The sequence below is a fragment of the Musca domestica genome, unplaced genomic scaffold, assembly GCF_030504385.1.
Source record: "Musca domestica strain aabys unplaced genomic scaffold, Musca_domestica.polishedcontigs.V.1.1 26, whole genome shotgun sequence".
Lineage (NCBI taxonomy): Eukaryota > Metazoa > Arthropoda > Insecta > Diptera > Muscidae > Musca > Musca domestica.
In genome coordinates this window covers 9,536,187-9,554,241 of record NW_026712283.1, presented here as the reverse complement: position 1 = coordinate 9,554,241, position 18,055 = coordinate 9,536,187, and the positions used below count along the sequence as shown (strand labels likewise).

At 32.4% G+C, this 18,055-nt stretch overlaps 1 protein-coding gene across 3 annotated transcripts in view; it reads right to left on the bottom strand.

Annotated features, from left to right (window-relative positions):
* LOC101889387 (neural-cadherin) overlaps positions 1 to 18,055 on the bottom strand; it is a 348,725-nt gene that overhangs the window by 52,109 nt on the left and 278,561 nt on the right. For all 3 annotated transcript variants that reach the window (XM_059123979.1, XM_059123980.1, XM_059123981.1), the window contains exon 14: positions 8,034 to 8,171. In XM_059123979.1, coding sequence (XP_058979962.1) covers positions 8,034 to 8,171 — 138 coding nt within the window. The remainder of the gene's footprint in view (positions 1 to 8,033; positions 8,172 to 18,055) is intronic.

The window sequence follows — 18,055 nt, the reverse complement described above, 5'->3', positions numbered from 1 at the left end:
TATATAAAATATACATGCACGGGCATGTCATTAATTCTCGGTCCAACAACTAATGGCTATACATTTTTATCATTTTATAAATGCATTTAAAAAGGCTTTTAGTGAGCATGTCATGCGGAGTGGAGCACACAATTTAGAGAGGCATTTTGTTTTGTTTCGTAATAAACCACCCTGGAAAAAATGAATAAATATTGCATATTTATAGGCATTTCATGTATTGGATGATGCTGTAAATTGATGAGTATCTCCTTCATGTATTAAGTACGGGCTATTAGATGTGAGCATTTACATGTATACAAACATATAGTGTGTGTGTCGTTTGTGTTATGATGACATATCTATATGGGTTTTAAATAAAGTGATGACATGTAAAAGTACGTTTTCATGTTGTGGTACAGGTATAGAAAACCATAGGGATTTACTTGATTTATTGGTGAAAATGTTGTAGATTTAACAAAAATTAATAGTTTCATTCAAAAATTGTTTAGAAAAGTAATGTTATTTCATAAAACAAAAGATTTTAAAGAAAAAAAAAACGGTGACTTCATAATTAATTTCTTAAATTGGCTTTACATTTGAAATGTTTAAGAATATTTTTCAAAATCCGACAAGTTGCTGATTTTAAATTTTTTAAGTATAGTTATAGTAATGCGGGGCCATTGAGCTCCAAAAGTTGACTTTTTAGACATATGGAAATTCTTTAGAACCCTAAAGGCTCCAAGCGTGGATTTGCTTTGTTTCGAACATCATGTGCTCAAAACTCTATCGGAGACTTACAAATTATGTTCTACAAAATATTTTTAAAAAAGCTTAGGCAATTTTTATCCTTGACTTTTAAAAACCCCTACGGGTATTAACACAATGACTTTTTAAGGAAGATTTTTGAATAACTCACGTGACTATAAACGTGGATTCCAAAGCGTATTTTTTAAGAATTCTAAGGACTTTCAACAAAGATTGCTTAAAAACTACAAACAAGATTTTTCAAAGAAAAAGTTAAAGTCTAAAATGACCCTAACTCCAACTCGAAGCTAGAGAAGTTATATATCATTTGATACGGCCAAAACGAGCCTCATCGAAATATCGACTTTAGAAACGAAGTCTCTTTGGACCAAATCCGTTTCGGGACATTTGGTGTTGATCTAGCGATGTCCGTACGTCCGTCTGTTTGGCTGGCTGGTGCACACGATAACTCTCGAAGGGAGTATCCGAATAGGTAAATCCTAATATTTTTGTCAAACTTACATCCAGTTCGAGGATGGACAAAGATTTCGCTCCTTCTTGTAACCACCCACAAAAGGTCGACATTAAAAAAAAAAAATCAAAATCAAATACCTCCACAACAAAGGGTGGTACAAAATGTGATTATCTCCACATTTCACGCATCACAATATTTGTATTAACCTAAGGTCTGGTGTGAAGATGAAACATATCGGTCCACTCGTTCCGGTACCTCCCCCACATAGGGTTAAAATTTTGAATATCCGTGAATCGCGAAATTAACATCCGATTCCATCCAAACTCGGCACATCTAAATATTTTTACCAACACAAGGTCTTGTTTAAAGATGGTAGAGATTGGACAATTTCTTCTGGTACCTCCCCCGCAAAGGGTCAAAGTTTTGAATAACCAAAATGATTATAAAATCCAAAATAAACATCCGGTTGTCTTCATACTTCACACATCACAATATTTTTATTAACCCATGGTCTGGTGAAAGATGGGATATATAGGTTCTACTCCTTCTGGTGCCTCCTCTTAAAGCGTCAGAATATTCAATATATTTTTTATATATTAATATATATTTTTATAAAGAGAGACTTTATAAGTTATAGTGCCTCTGCACTTTTTGAATATTTTGGATTTCATTCCCACCCTTAAAATATTTTTTCGAGGGCTTCTACTGCCATAATTGTAGATATGTTTTAAAATATATGTTGATTTCCTCCCAAAAGTATGCTCTTAAATCTGCCTTTATTTGGATTACTCCTCAGTATCCAAGAGGAGAGTAGATTCATAGTCTGGAAGAGAGTCGCGTATTTATATTCTACCAATTTTTTTTTTACTCACTGATTAAATTGTGATTATGGGGAGTATTGCGCTCATTAAAGGAAAGAATTGAGCTCATTTGTTTTTTTTTTTTTTTTTTTGTATATGGGTCAGATAGTTGTTTTCCTCCCCTTTTTCCATTTCGAAGATCTTAAATACATATTCTTCATCATTAAATCACCACACCATGGCTTATACCTCATCCTACCCCAACTACGAAACGGAAGCTAAAATGTCAATATTTTGTGTGTCTTATTCTTCTCAACTTAACATGAAAATGCACTTTGGTGTTTTTATATTTCATGGTATTGAATTTCGTTACATTGGATTTCAGAAATGCAAAAAAAAAAAAAAAATCTAAGAAACAGAAATTACAGGAAATATTATCTTCAAACTAGCTTTATTCCCAGAATTTTTCCATACACCCTAACTCCTCCTACAATTCCTTGTCTTTTTGAAAAGAAAAAAACTACTTCCAACATTTTTTCCCACAAAAAAAGTGTGAAAAACTCTCCGTGTGTACATTGGAAATAGTTTTATGACAATATTTTCCATTTATGGAAGTGAATAAAATTCAACATTTTTATACAAGTCGTTGTGGTGGTAGTGTTGGTGGTTAGAAAGTTTTGTTTCTCGTTATTGTATTTGACACTTGGCTTTTTGTGAGCAGTGTGTAAATCTATTACGTTTTTTTTTTTATTTGCTATCATGTATTTCAGTTGGAGCAAAAAGTTAAACAATGGAAAAGGGAAAACGAAGTTGATAATACACCAAGTGACTGTCAGTGATTATGATGAGTGAAAGTGTTATTTTAAATTGCAAACTTTGTAGTGCATACTTTTGGGGTGCATATAATTTAGATGAATGGATTTTTTTTGCATAACAATTGGCATGACAATTTTAGTTGATATTAACTACATTAAATTTTAATAATAAATTTAATTGAAATTATAAAATATATGTATTTCAAAAGTCATATAGATATCCTTTTTAAATCTTTTAAATATTTTTATTTTATTTTTCATTTTAAATTATTTTTTAAACTCCATTCCGATAATAGTTCAATTTTGATATGTAGTGTTCTTATAATGGGTCTGGAGTACGCAATATTTTGAAACATTTGTAAAATTTCCGCCCGAAAGTATGCCTTTTTAATTTGCATTTCCACGTCTATTCCATAATTGCCCAATTTCGATAGATGGCGCTTTCTGGGAAATATATTAATGGATCGATGAATGCATTTATTTTGCATTGCATACAGATAGGGCATCATAAAAGAGTAGAGAAATAAATGCCTGGCTGAAATCAACTGCTGCAACTAAAACCTTGAAAATTTGCACGAGGGTCGGTCATTGTGCGTAAACATGAAATAATGCTGGGATTTTCCGAACACGTTCTAAAAGGATATGAAACGTACTAAACATTCAATACATTGTATTGGACAAACAGAAGGAGCTAAATTTCTGCAATTTGAAATGAAAGTCGCTGATATATTGAAGCTGTACCAAAGGGTTTTTGGAAATTCGAACTTTAAGGTTAAACTTCCAAAATGGTATCACTTGATATTATGTGAACGGATAGAGCTTAAAACTTAAATTTTGGTATGACAACTACATTTGGGAAGTAAATTTGAGAGATAAAGCTGGTTTTGGAAATAAGCAATAAGCGTTCGAAATGTACCAAATGGTATTAAATTTGAAACAGGTGCTAAACAGAAAAAGGCGAACGAATTAAAGCTGGAATTTTAAAATTTTGTATTGAGGTCCCAGTTGGTGGTAGTTTTTTTTTAATGAGGAGGTGGCTTTGAAAATGGCTTCGAAATGCACGAAAAATACTATTTTTGGTACAATTTGGTATTGGGTGAACATGTAGTGCTTGAAATCTGAAATTTTGTATTAGTGTCGCTGTTCATGCGTAGCCTGGATATTTGGAGGTGGTTTTGAAAGTGCGTATTACAATTGTATGTTATATCATACTCTAAAATATGCAATGAAATGTTCTCTCTTTAAAAATTAAATTACAAATACAGGGTGAGATGAAAAAACCACAACCAACCTCAGACTGCTGTCATTTCCGACAGCTGTAAAAACTATTCCAGCATTCCAGCAAAAAAGGTTCGAGAAGTAAAGAAGCGACTTGATCGAAACCCGCGTTGCATTGGGCGAAGAATGGCTCGTGATCTGAACATATCGCAATATTCATTTCGGCAAATATTGAAAAATGAGCTCGGGGTAAAACCATTAAAATTCCAAAATGTGCAAAAACTTATACCGCAACAGAAAGAAAATAGACTCAAAAGAGCTAAAGAGTTGCTTCGCTTTGCCGAAAGTGGTGAACTGCCGAATATGGTTTTCTCCGATGAGAAAACGTTCGTTGTGCACCTTCGGTTGGCTACCGAAACTCAATAGCCGGCCATGGCGATGGTGTGGACCGCCATATCAGCCGACCATGGCATCAGAATAAATACAGAATATTATCGCGAAAATAATGTGTATTAAGGCCTTGGGCACGCAAACATTTTGGCCGCAGACTTTGGTCATTCCAACAGAACCCAGCACCATCGCACTCAGTAACCAATAATGGTTACAAAATGAGGTTCCTCGCTTTATTTTCATCACACAATGGGCAGCAAAATCTCCTTATACCAATCTGTTGGACCATTGTGTCTGGAGTATTTTGGAAAGCAAGGTTGGCACTAAAAAATAAAAAGTGTCGATCACCTCAATCAAACGCCTCGCCGGGAATGGGTCAAAATACCGCAGATCAACATTCAGGCAGCGTGTGACGTTTTCATTGACCATTTGAAGGCCATAATTTGTGTCAAAGGTGACCATTTCGAACAAATCTAAACTTATTCTAATATTTGATGTTATTTCCGACATTTTTTGCTTTTATTCAATATTTTTTTTTTTTTTTTAAAGTAAAAATCACGACGTTTGACGTTGATGCATTTTTTCATCTCACCCTGAATATAACGATATTGTTAAATTCGTAAAATTTCTTTAAATAAAAACAATTTCCAGTAGCCTTTGGTAATCACAATTACCAAAGATAACCTCAATTATAACTCGCAACAAGAAGCGCACTGCAAAATTATGACGGCTTACGACTGACATTTGCCTCCCCTGGTAATGAAAGCCATAACAATTTTGGGAATTTGTCGCTATTTACCATACCACAAAGTTTTCTGTGTGTGTGTGTGTGCAGGGATTGTAGTGAAAATAAATTACATTTTCCACACACACACAAACACTTTACAACGCATATATATATATATATATATATATATATATATATATATATATATGTTTGTAGACAACAATTATTGCATACCTTAAGGCTTGTCATAGGCTTATCATGTAATAAGCCTACATTTGTGTGGCCAGAATATTGAGTGAAGTTATGTTTTCCAATGCATTGTTGTTGTTGTTGCTGTTGCTATTGTATAAGTTATTGTTCGGTTCTGTAATTGTCAATTTCAACAATTATTATTTATTGCAGTTGTTGCCGTTGTTGTCATAGTTTTCGGCTTAATTCCCTCTTCGTAATAAGGCATAAGTGAGCAAGTGAGTGAGGATATAAGTATGTCTGTGTGCGTGTGAATGAATTTACGCGTGAAATTCATCATATTTACATGATGACGACGGAAAAAAAAAACACGAAATGTTACAAAAAAAAAATTATAAGTCATTTTTCATTATTAAACCAGCAATTATTTCGTTTTTATAAATGTTACAAAAAAAAGAAAAGAAATGCTGTTTAAGTGGCATCACTGGACCGCATAACCATCTGTAATTTTTTCTACTTAAATCTTCTTTTGACGGGATTAATGGATGCATGTGTGGTTAAGTGTGTGTGTGTGTGTTTGGGTGGATTTCTTTGGGTGGGTCGTGTTGGTGGCATCAAATTGCTTTAAACCAAAAGCATAAAAATCCATGTAAATGCAAATGCAATTATAAACTTTACACAGAATATTGAGATGATTTCCGAAAACGGGTATGGCAAATTTAACTTGAAAGACCAATTATTATTTTTTTTTTTTTTCAAAAATGTCAAAAGAAATTTTTTTAAATGTAATTACATTTCCTGAATATTTTCCTACAAATTCCTTAATTCATAACATTTATCTTCTTTCAGAGGCGATAAGACCTTTAATCGTAAAATTATTAAAAAAATATATTTCCGAGGAATTTTAGATCTACAATCGTGGTTTTTTATACCCTCCAGCATTGTATGAGGGGATATTAAGTTTATCATTCCGTTTGTAACACCTCGAAATATAGACTTTAGACCCCACAAAGTATATATATTCTTTATCAGCATAAAATTCTATGCCGATTTAGCGATGTCCGTCCGTCTGTGCGGCTATGGAAATCACTCTACCTTTCGAAGGAAATGAAGTAGGACGGTAAAATTTTACTCGTATGTATATTATGTCTACAGGACTTTTGGTATTGAAAATGGGCAATGTAGGTTCACGTTGTGGTATAGCCTTCATATAACGGTACCTCCCGATATTTGGTATCTTGATGATTTTGCCGACATTATCCACCGGAATTGATTCAAATTTGGTATTTGAAGTTCGTAATGGACACTACAGCCTATGACAGAAAATTGTCTGTGCAGGTCCACGTTTTGGTGTAGCCCTCATATAATAGTAACTCCATATATTCGGTATTTTGATGATTTTAGCGACATTATTCACCGGAATGGTTTTAAAGTTGGTACTTAAAGTTCTTAAAGGATACTACAGCCTATGATAGAAAATTCGCTATGTAGGTCACTGTCTACGTAAAGCCCCCATATAATGGTACTTCGCTATATTCGGTATTTTATTGAATTTAACGACATTATTCAACGGAATTGTTTCAAATTTGGTATTTGAAGTTCGTAATGGATACTACAGTCTATGACAGAAAACTGTCTGTGCAGGTTCACATTTTGGTATAGCCCCCATACATCAGTACCTCCCGGTATTTTGCATTTTAATGATTTAAGCGACATTATTCACCGGAATTGTTTCAAATTTGGCATTTGAAATTCGTAATGAATACTATAGCCTATGACAGAAAATAGTTTGTGGAGTTCTACGTTTTGGTATAGCCCCATACATCAGTACCTCCCGATATTGGGTATTTTGATGATTCTAGCTACGTTATTCACCGATTTTTTTTAAATTTCGCATTTGAATGGCTGATGACAGAAGTTGCCTATGCAGGTCCACGTCGTCGTATAGACCCTAATACAACGGCTACATTGGGTATTTTTAAGATTTTAAAGGAATGTTTAACTGATTTTATTTATTTGAAAATTGCCAAATTCGTTTCAAATGGTGGAGGGTATTCAAAGTTCGGCCTGGCCGAATTTACAGCTTTTTTACTTGTTTAATAGTATTTTTGGTCAATCAATCAAGATTTACACACTCATTATCGCAGATTTTTCTTTGAATATTTTGAAGGATTTGCATGGCTTAACACGTGCATTTCCTAAGAGCATTTTTGCGAGACCTCTTACAGCTTGAAGAATTGTTTTCATTTTTGTGGGTTAACAAATAAATTAGGAGTCGGAAGACCTTAAATCATTATTTTTTTTAGATGGAATCAAGGTATGTTGGATCTCTAGATGTTTTTTTTTTTTTTTTTTTGAACTGACAGATCCCAAGTCATTAAAAAAAATTAAATTGAAAGACCTTATGTTGTAAATTTTGTAAGATTTTTTTTATATTAAAAGACCCTTAATTTGAAATATTTTCACTTGGATTGTCAGACCTATATACTATGAAAATTTCATTCCTCTCCCGCTAAAAATTATTTAATTAAATTCAAAAATGTAATTTTGGAATTTTTCGGCTACAGACTTATTTAAATAATACAGACGAAGTTCTGATTTATATGTTATTTTTATTTTCCCATATTTCGATTGCTATCTCCAATCATCTTCAGGGAACTACTTAAAAAATCAAAAAAATTTTTTTTAGAACTTACCTTCAGTACAAAGATTTCACCAGTTGTACGATTGATATCGAATTTGGAATTGGCTGGATTGTCAGGATCAATACCTTGACCGGTCAAGAAGTAGACAATATTTTGTGGACGATCTTTATCACCATCGGTGGCAGTGACCTATAGCAGCGGTTCCAAGGCAGTTTATTTCAAAAAGAAAGGGAAAAATAGAATTGGAAATATTAGAAATATATTTTTTATTAATTATGGGTTTAAAAAGTAAAGAAAAAATATTATAAAAATATAGAAAAGATTAAAAACAAACCATGCAACAAGCAAATTAAAACCACATGCATGAAATGAATATTAAATAAATAAATTAGTAAAAGTTTAAAATACATGCAATTAGTAACTAAAATAAATTTTGATCAAAATAAAGCGATTAAAATTCAAGTATTAAAACTTAGTATCTACTGTAATGAATTGACAATATTTTTGTGGAACTCTAAAATGTAATAGAAGGCCTTAATAATAAGCAACTTTTTATAGAATTTCTTGAAACTCATTTCATTCAAAGAGATGAACCACAGCTTAACCGTATCAAATGAAACACACCATATATAACCATAGGGTCGAGAATATAAAAAAATAAGTTAGCTCAAAATTCTTATTTCCTCCACTGATTTTGAGAATACAAACCAACCGGCCATAAGGCTGATGCTATACAATTTTTTTCTCTATGTATGAATAACAATAATTGCACGCAGAAAAATATATGTTAGAAATATGTTTGGATCCAAACATATATTTGTTTGGGACTGGCTGCAAACAAATATATTTTTGGATGCAAACATAATTTGTTTCGGTGCAAACAAATATTTGTTTGCAACATTTTGTAACATAACTCAATTTTATTTGTTGGGTACCAACATATTTTATATGTTAGAACATATTTTTTTATGGGTGCGGAGAGGATTTTTTTCAAAGAGCTAAACAACAGAGCTCTCGATTACTTTTGAATTGGTGTTATAGGTGACTTAAAAGAAGACAGGAGGGTGAGAAGTCTGTTTTTGCGTTGATGAGTGTCTCAACTTGAGACACGCGCCAATGTTACGCTCTTTTGCTCTCACCAAGCAAACACTGCCGATCGCTGCTGTAACTATGTGTGGTGTGTGCGCGGCAAGAGGGATGGAAACTGTTGCTGAGACGTTTATTTCTTTTCTATTGTCCATGCACCAAAAAATGCCAACAACAACACACAAAGAGCTGTTTGGATGTTTTTTTGTTGCTGAGACGTTGCTTCTTACTAATGTTCATGCATACATACATACATGCGTTTTTCGCATACACACCGATTTGCTTGATGAGAACAAAAGAGCGTAACATTTGCGCGTGTCTCATGTTGGCATTCTGGTTGTGTTCTTTTTTTATTCTTTTTATTTGTTTTGTGCCTTCGCGTCGTGTCACAAGTGTTGTAATAAATGTTGATACCAACTGTTTTGGGGGAAGACAAATTATTTGTCGAAGCGCCGGAGCCTTTAAATCTACAAAGCTTTATAAAAGCAGCCAAATTAGAGTTAAAAATTGAACCCTCAAGAAAAATAACAGCCTTAGTGTTTGGTGCAACCATTAAAGAAGACCAGTTTGAAAAAGTAATTCATCAATATATGTCAACACCTACTTTTCATATTGAGTTGCAATTTGGAGGTAAGTACACTGGATTTACAGCCTGTTTCTTTATGTCGGAACAAAAAAAATTTCGTTTCAAAATAAAGAAACAGGCTGTTAATATTTTTTTCTTTTTTTAAATAATATATTTCTTTTTTTAAATAATATATTTAATTTTCATTTAGACTCCGTTCGATCAGTGGCATCAGCATCGACAGTTAGTGGCACTCTATCGGAGTGTGAATCCGTAGGTGGTTTTGGGGATCTTACCCCAAAAACAAATGTTATTTCAACTTTAAAGACTGACATAGAGTCCATCAAGTCAATTCCGGCTGTCAACAAAATATGGAGAATTTTTATTGCCGAAAAACGCCTGCAAAATAAAGATAGGGTGAATATTTCGAAGGCCCTTATTGACGAATGTCTAAAAGAAAACCCTAACAGATTGTAAGTATTTTACCTTATTGAAAAAATAGTGATTGTAATAAAAGGAAAAATAATAAATTAATAAATAAAAATAATAACAAATATTAAGAATAATATTAATAATAATAAATTAAAAAATTAATATAAAATAAAAATTTTATGAAAACTGGCACGATATAAATTATAAACTTATTAACAAATGTTTAATTTATTTTATCAATAACAACAATATATTATTTATAAAAATTAAAACATAATAAATTAATATTAGAAACATAAGAATAATTTTAAGCATAATAAAAATTGTAATAATTAATATAATATTAATATCTGTAATAAAAAATTGTTAAAAATAATAATATTAAAATAAAAATTCTAATTATAAAAATATTAAAGAAAATAAAAAACTATGTTTCATTATAAATTATTTATTTTCTTTAATATTTTTATAATTAGAATTTTTATTTTAATATTATTATTTTTAACATTTTTTTATTACTGATATTAATATTATATTAATTATTACAATTAATTTTATATTATATATTATAATATGTATGAATTTCTTTTATGTTAAATAAAATGTGAATATCAAAAATTAATTTTAAAACTAGTTTGCATTATGGTTGAATTATATCTGCAGTAAGTATACAAATGGACCCAATCATAAATTTATGTTTGCACCCCAATATATATTATGTTTGGACCCAAACATAAATTATGTTTGCACCCGAACAAAAAATATGTTTGGACCCAAACATTAATTATGTTTGGACCCAAACATTAATTATGTTTGGACCCAAACATAATTTGTTTGCAGCACCCAAACATATGTTATGTTTGGGAATGTTTGCAAACATATATTTGTTTGCTGCAAAATATGTTTGGGACATATGTTAGAGAGGCTTATATTTTTTTGCGTGTGGGCGCCAAATTAAGGTATTTCAATCCTGGGCTTAAATTCGAATTTTTTTAAGACATTACTGTCACACTGGAAAAAAATGGGCAAATTTGCCACAGGATTTTAGAGTGCTCCTCAGCCGGAAAAAAGTACAGATATGCGAACATGACTCGATCGACTTCTAATGTCTTGAAACAAATTTTATCCAAAGAGATGAGGTAAAGTTTATCATTATACAGGGTTGCCCATATTCGACGGACTCATTTTTTTTTTTTTAAATCAAAGAAAAAAATAAAAATTTGGCGGTTGGCAATGTTAATCATTTAATTTGTTCCAAGTAGATTTGTTTACATCAATTTTTGAATATGATATCTCTCAAATGGCCGCCTCTGGCGTTGATGACGTATTGTGCCCTTTTTGCTGCATTTCCCATCGTTTTTGCCAACATTTCGGCCGGAATAGCGGCTATTTCTTCACGAATGTTGTCCTTGATCTCTTCTACGGCCCTTGGCTTGTTAACGTAAAAAACGGCAATTATGCTTATTTACGGTCCCATTCAATGTGAAATGGGCTTCATCGGACATGATAATTTTGTTCCAAAATTGCTCGTCATCTTCGGCCATTTCGATGACTCTTTGAGCCCATTCCAATCGACGAGGCTTGTCCGCAGGCAAGATTCTTTGCGTCAATTGAATTTTGTATGGGAACAAATGCAAATCAATGTAAATAATCCGTTGTAAAGTGGACCGAGCCATTCCCAACTGCTGAGAACGGCGTTTTAGGGATGTTCTTGGGGACCTCTCAACACTGGCTCGTACGGCAGCGATTACTTTTTATGGCCTCTTCGCTTAATGGTGTTCTTAGAAGGCGCACTTCTCACATTTTTAAATGTTTTAAAAGCACGTTGAGTTTTCACAATTGACTTCTTCTGTTGAATGTAAATTTCAACTATTTCAGAGCGCTCGCGTGGCGTGTATTGGTTCATGGTAAAAATCTGACGCTTCAAACGCGGTATGTCATTAAGCGATGTGACATCTCTGTCAAAAGTTATAGCGTTGCCAGATGGGTCCGTCGAATATGGGCAACCCTGTATACCCTATGTAGCCATAAGACAGGGGAACATTTTATGGGAATAGGTTGAAGAAAAATATGGCTAGGATCATGAAAGCATTGACATTAGGCCGAAATATTTTTTGATCGATTCCTTGAAAGTGATAAAACATTAGGAAGTTCCGTTATCTTTTTTACAAGAATAGTTGATAAGCTTTCGGGATCCAAAAATTTTATATATCCCAATATTTCTACTAACTCTAGATATTGTATGAAGATGGATGGACCGGACCACTTGATCTGGTACCTACCACACAATGGGTACACATTTTGTAAACCCATAAAGTTCACCTCATAATAACCTCATGGAATTCAAAATAAGATTTCGATTTTCTCATCCAAATATTTCCGCTAGCACAATATCTGGTGAAGATGGTGTACATCGGATCACTTTTAGAAACTATCCCACAGACGGTCAACATTTTGAATAGCCACAACGATAATGAAATGTTAAGGAATAATTCGATTATCTTCAAATTTGGCATAACAGAATATGTCTACCAAGTCTATATCCTGTATGAATATGGGATGGATTGGATTACTTCTTATTGTACCATTCTCATAACGGGTAAATATTTTTAATACTCATAAAATAAGAAACGAGCATCCAATTCTCTTCAATTTGGTTCATTTCATTATTCCTCTCGAATTTTAGCGTGATCCTCCTAGGCCAACATAGGGTTAAAATTTAAAATAATTTTAATTTTCAAAAAATGTAAAAATATTGTCGAGATCTATACAATATGCTTAGTTAAAGGATGAGAAACGTAGTTCTGATCGCTTTGGTACGACCAAAAAAAATCTGTGGGTATATATCTGTTAGCAAGCCGATATACTTTTTATTTATTTATTTTTTATTTTATTTATTTTTATTTTTTGAAGATTTTTTAGCTCGTCACGCAAGAAAAGTAAAAAAAATATCCCAAAAGGCATTAATAGAATTGAGTTAGAAATATAAAATATTTTACAAAGAAATTCTAAAATTCTAGAAAAAAAACTGATGGATAAAATCCGATAAACTTAAAGTGAGAGTACGAAAGCTACTTGGCATCATGAATAGGCATAAGGAAAAACGACTGTGGCATACGATTACGGATCTAGAATCCCTTTATGATTTGCCACAAAATATGTCACGCGAAGACTGCAAGCTACTTTAGGACTAAAATGACTCGAATAAAAGGGACAAACTATAAAAAAAAAAAACATTCTGAAATTTGTTTCATTAAATAAACCGCATTTTAAAAAATCAGTATAAGTAAAAAAATTAATAGAATATTTCGGCGTTCCTTAACATTATTTTTAACTCCCAGAAATTTGTTTGTTCGGTCAAAAGGACTATCAAAAATGTACTGTGGCTTTCCAAGTGTTTTAAGGACTATAAAATCTACAAAGTGAGAGATTTGGTTTCATTTGCCGAGATTCTAGATATACAAGTGAAACGCTTCACATATTAAAGATATAAAAAGCTCCATCCAAGAAGAATAAATTTTAAAAAAAAATTATTTTGTAGATATTGAAATGAAAAAAACACAACAGTAATAAAATGCTAACCACACTTCAGCTGTTTCTCATTTCAAGTTACCACACACACTTGCATAACTGAAGTAGTAGTCTGAATGGCTAATTTAATTATTTTTTATTTAAATTTAATACTGTTCAATGTCATTTATTGTGTATGAGTGTTTGTGCCTGCGTGTGTGTGTGCGTGTTTTGTTAAAGTCAATTGATTGCATAGTGATTTATATTTATTTTTCTGTTTTTCTTTTTTTTTACTTATATTTTAATAAATATAAATAGCCAATCATTTATTTCATTTAGAAGGTTATAGTGAGGTAATTAAAAGTTTTTTCTATGGTTGCATGTGTGTGTGTGAAAATAAAATATTTATATGCGTGTGGTTACAATTAACACTTTTCTATAAACATTATTAAATTAAACAGGCAGTGAGCATGACTGCCAATTGCTGGTGTTCGTTTTTTTTGCATTTGATGTATTATATAACTATATAAATAATACTTTAATAGGTAGTATTGTGTAGTTGAAAAAAAAAAAAACAACAAAACAAAGCATAAATATATTGTACATTTAATTAATATATTTCATTTAATGATTACTCAATAATAAATGGCTTGTCAATTGGAATTTATGTGGCGTTTGGACATTAAATAAATATATTATTTCGTTTTTATTAGAAAAATTAAATGTTTAATTCACAATTTTTTAGGAAAAAAAAAATAATCTGACACTCGCTATCCGCTCGGGAGCAGTAGAAATCTTTATAAAACCTTAAATTAAAATTTAAGTATGGCTTTAGTTCTAAGGTATGGCTTCATATTATATTATCAGAAAATTAATGCAAATGTGAAATCCTCCATTTTTACTGAGTATTGAACATTTATGAAATTTAATTCCATTTCTTTTTCCCTACATCATATTCATAAAATTTTGGCTTCGAGTAATAATAATATTCTTAGAATTTCAAAAGAAATATAAAAATTATAATCAAAATGAAATTTATTCCTTGATTGTTTTTGTTAACTTAATTTAAATACAGTGTGAGATAAAAAAAACTGCAACAAAGTCAAGGGCCATAACTTTTACATTTTTTTTAAATTTTATTAACGAAAAGCAAAATATACCGGAAACTGCATCAAATTTTAGAAACAGGTTAGATTTGTTCGAATTGTTCATCTTTGGCACGAATTATAGCCTTCAAACGGCCAATGAAACCGTCACCCGCTGCCCGAATGTTGCCCTGCGATATTTCGGCCCATTCCCGACAAAGCGCTTGCTTGAGATGATCGACACTTTGGTATTTTTTAGTGCCAACCTTGATTTTCAAAATATTTCAAACACAATAGTGCAACGGATTGGAATCCGGAGATTCTTGTGGCCATTGTGCGCTAGAATTGAAGCGAGGAACCTAATTTTGTAACATTTTGTTAGGTGGCGCGTGCTGAGTGCGATGGTGCTGAGTTCTGTTGGAATGTCCAAGGTCTGCGGCCAAAATGTTTGCAAGCCCAAGGCTTTAATACACCCTCCATAATATTTTCGCGTTTTTCGTTTGCAAGTAAAAATCCGATCATTTTGTTTGTTTACAAACTGCTGGACAACGAATGTTTTCTATTCGGAGAAAACAAAATTCGGCAGTTCACCACTTTCGGCCAAGCGAAGCAACTCTTTGGCTCTTTTGAGTCTATTTTGTTGCTGTTGCGGTGTAAATTCTTGCACTTTTTGGAATTTCAATGACTTTACCCCGAGTTCATTTTTCAAAATTTGGCGAATGGAATATTGCGATATGTTCAGCTCACGAGCCATTTTTTGGTCACTGCAACGCCGGTTTCGATCAAGTCGTTTTCTTTACATTTCGAACCATTTCTGCTGACGCTGCTGTTTTCGTCCGTCCACTTCCTTGACGTCGGGCTACGCTACCAATAACACGGTAACAAGCGATGGTACGAGACACAGAAGATTTATTCACATTTAAATGCTGGAATACTCTAAAGATAGCCACTTGTGGTTTTCCAGCCAAGTGTAAAGAGATCACACTATCACGCTTGAATTCCATCACGAATAACCTTTTTTCTGGAAAGTTTTCACCAAAATGTTTTTGTACGCTTGTAAGCAATATAATGAGCTGTCACTGGAATAATTTTAAGAGCTATCGGACAAGTGGCTTAGAAATGACAGCAGTCTAAATTTGGTTGCAGTTTTTTCATCTGAAATTGGTTGCAGTTTTTTTTTTCTTTATCCCACCCTGTATGGGTTTATATTAAATTATTATCTGAAAATTAACATAAATCCCGACGCTTCAATCGTGAAATTTAATACCATTTCCATTTTCCCAATATCTTATTCATGAAATTTTGGCTTCCAGTAATATCTGCATTCTGGGAATTTTCAAAGAAAAATAATAATAATAATCAAAATTAAATTTATTCCTTCATTGTTTTTGTTAACCATTAATATATTAATGGATATATTTTTTCCGCCACTATTCCCGCATGTTTTGTTTGTATGAGTGTTATACGTTTTTGTTTTAATGAATTCTTATGTTTCATTCACAATGCCATTGATGTGATGGTTAAAAATCATAGTTATTATTTTTATTATTTTATGTTTTTTTTTTTTAATATTCTACTTTGTATTAATTTCATATTAATCCACAATCACCAGAACACCCACAAACGTGCTTAATACTTTATGAATGCATTTTTTATATTGTTTATTGTTTTTTTTTTTTTTTTCGTTATATTATTTCCTATATATACAAATATACACATACATATCTATTTATTATTAATTTAATTGTCAAGGATTGTTGTTAACGTGATGGCTTTATGGCAGCACATAAATTGTAATATGTTTTCAATATTTATTATTTTAAAAATTGTTGTAAATTAACGAAAACAATTATTTGTAAATTTTGTTGTACTTTTTGAAGTTCCGAGGAGTACTTGCAGAGATTTTGAGGTCTACATGGATATATTAAATTATGACTTTTGAACTCACATAAAATATTCATACCGCATACACCCCCCACACTATGAGTTGAGGTATTATATACAGGTCGCAATTATTGTGTGATCCTCATAATATTTTGCATGGGGTAACGTTAGGGTCAGAATAAAAGCCCACCCACAAAAAAAAAAATTCCTGATTTATGCGGTAAGGGTATTATGTCTTTGTGCATTTGTTTGTAACGTGGAGAAGGAAGCGAGACAGACCTCTAGTTACTTTTAAGGATCTTCAAAAAATCACCTTCTGAATCCATTTTTGCATGTCTGTACGTCCGTCTAGCAATGTATTCTGTGAACAAAATGCAGGTCGCATTTATTATCCGAATGACATGAAATTTTCCAAATAATATTAGTTTGTCCCAAGAACGGACTCTATTGAAATTGGTGAGAATCGGTTCAAATTTAATTATAACTTTCATATATATCGTCAACCGATTTTGGGGTTATTGTGCACTAAATGGCCAATATCCGTCCAAATGGCCTGAATTTTGGCACATGCGACCGAATTCAGTCTAGAAAAAAGTACGTCAAATTTGGTTAAAATCTGTTCAGAAATAGCTTTAGCTCCAATATATATGTAGCAGCCGATTTGGTATTTAAATTCCTCAAATTAGTAATATGCACTTTGCAAGAATTATATTTGGTACCAAGTATCAGATACCGTCCAGATATACCTCTGTCAAAATTTATCAAGATTGGTTCAGATTTGGATATAGCTCTAATATATTTTCAACCTATTTCAGGTTAATTGTTCTCTAAATGACCAATATCAGTCGAAACAAGTAAAAAAGCTGTATGCTCGGCCGGGACGAACTTTGAATACCCTACACCATTTGGAACGAAATTGGCAATTTTCACAAAACTAAAATCCGTTAAGAATGCTGTACAATTTTACAAATAACGAATGTAGCCGTTATATAAGGTTCTATACGACGACGTGGATCTGCACCGACAACTTTTGTCATAAGCCATTACAATATTCAAATGCGAAATTTGAAAAAAAAAGTCGGTCAATAATATAGCTAAAATCATCAAAATATCGAATATAGGGAGGTACCGTTATATTGGGGCTATACGAAGACGTTGACCTGCACAGACAATTTTCTGCCTTAGGCCGTAGAATCTATTACGAACTTTAAATATCGAATTTGAAACACTTCCGGTGAATAATGTCGCTAAAATCATCAAACTACCGAATATCGGGAGGTATCGTTATATGGGGGCTATACGAAGACATGGACCGGCATACAAAAATGTTTGTCATAGGCTGTAGTACCCATTACGAACTTCTAACACCAAATTTGAAACAATTCCCGTGAATAATGTCGCTAAAATCATCAAAGTACCGAATATCGAGAGGTATATGGGGGCTATACGAAGACGTGGATCTGCACCAAAAAAGTTCTGTCATAGGCTGTAGTATCTATTGCGAATTTCAA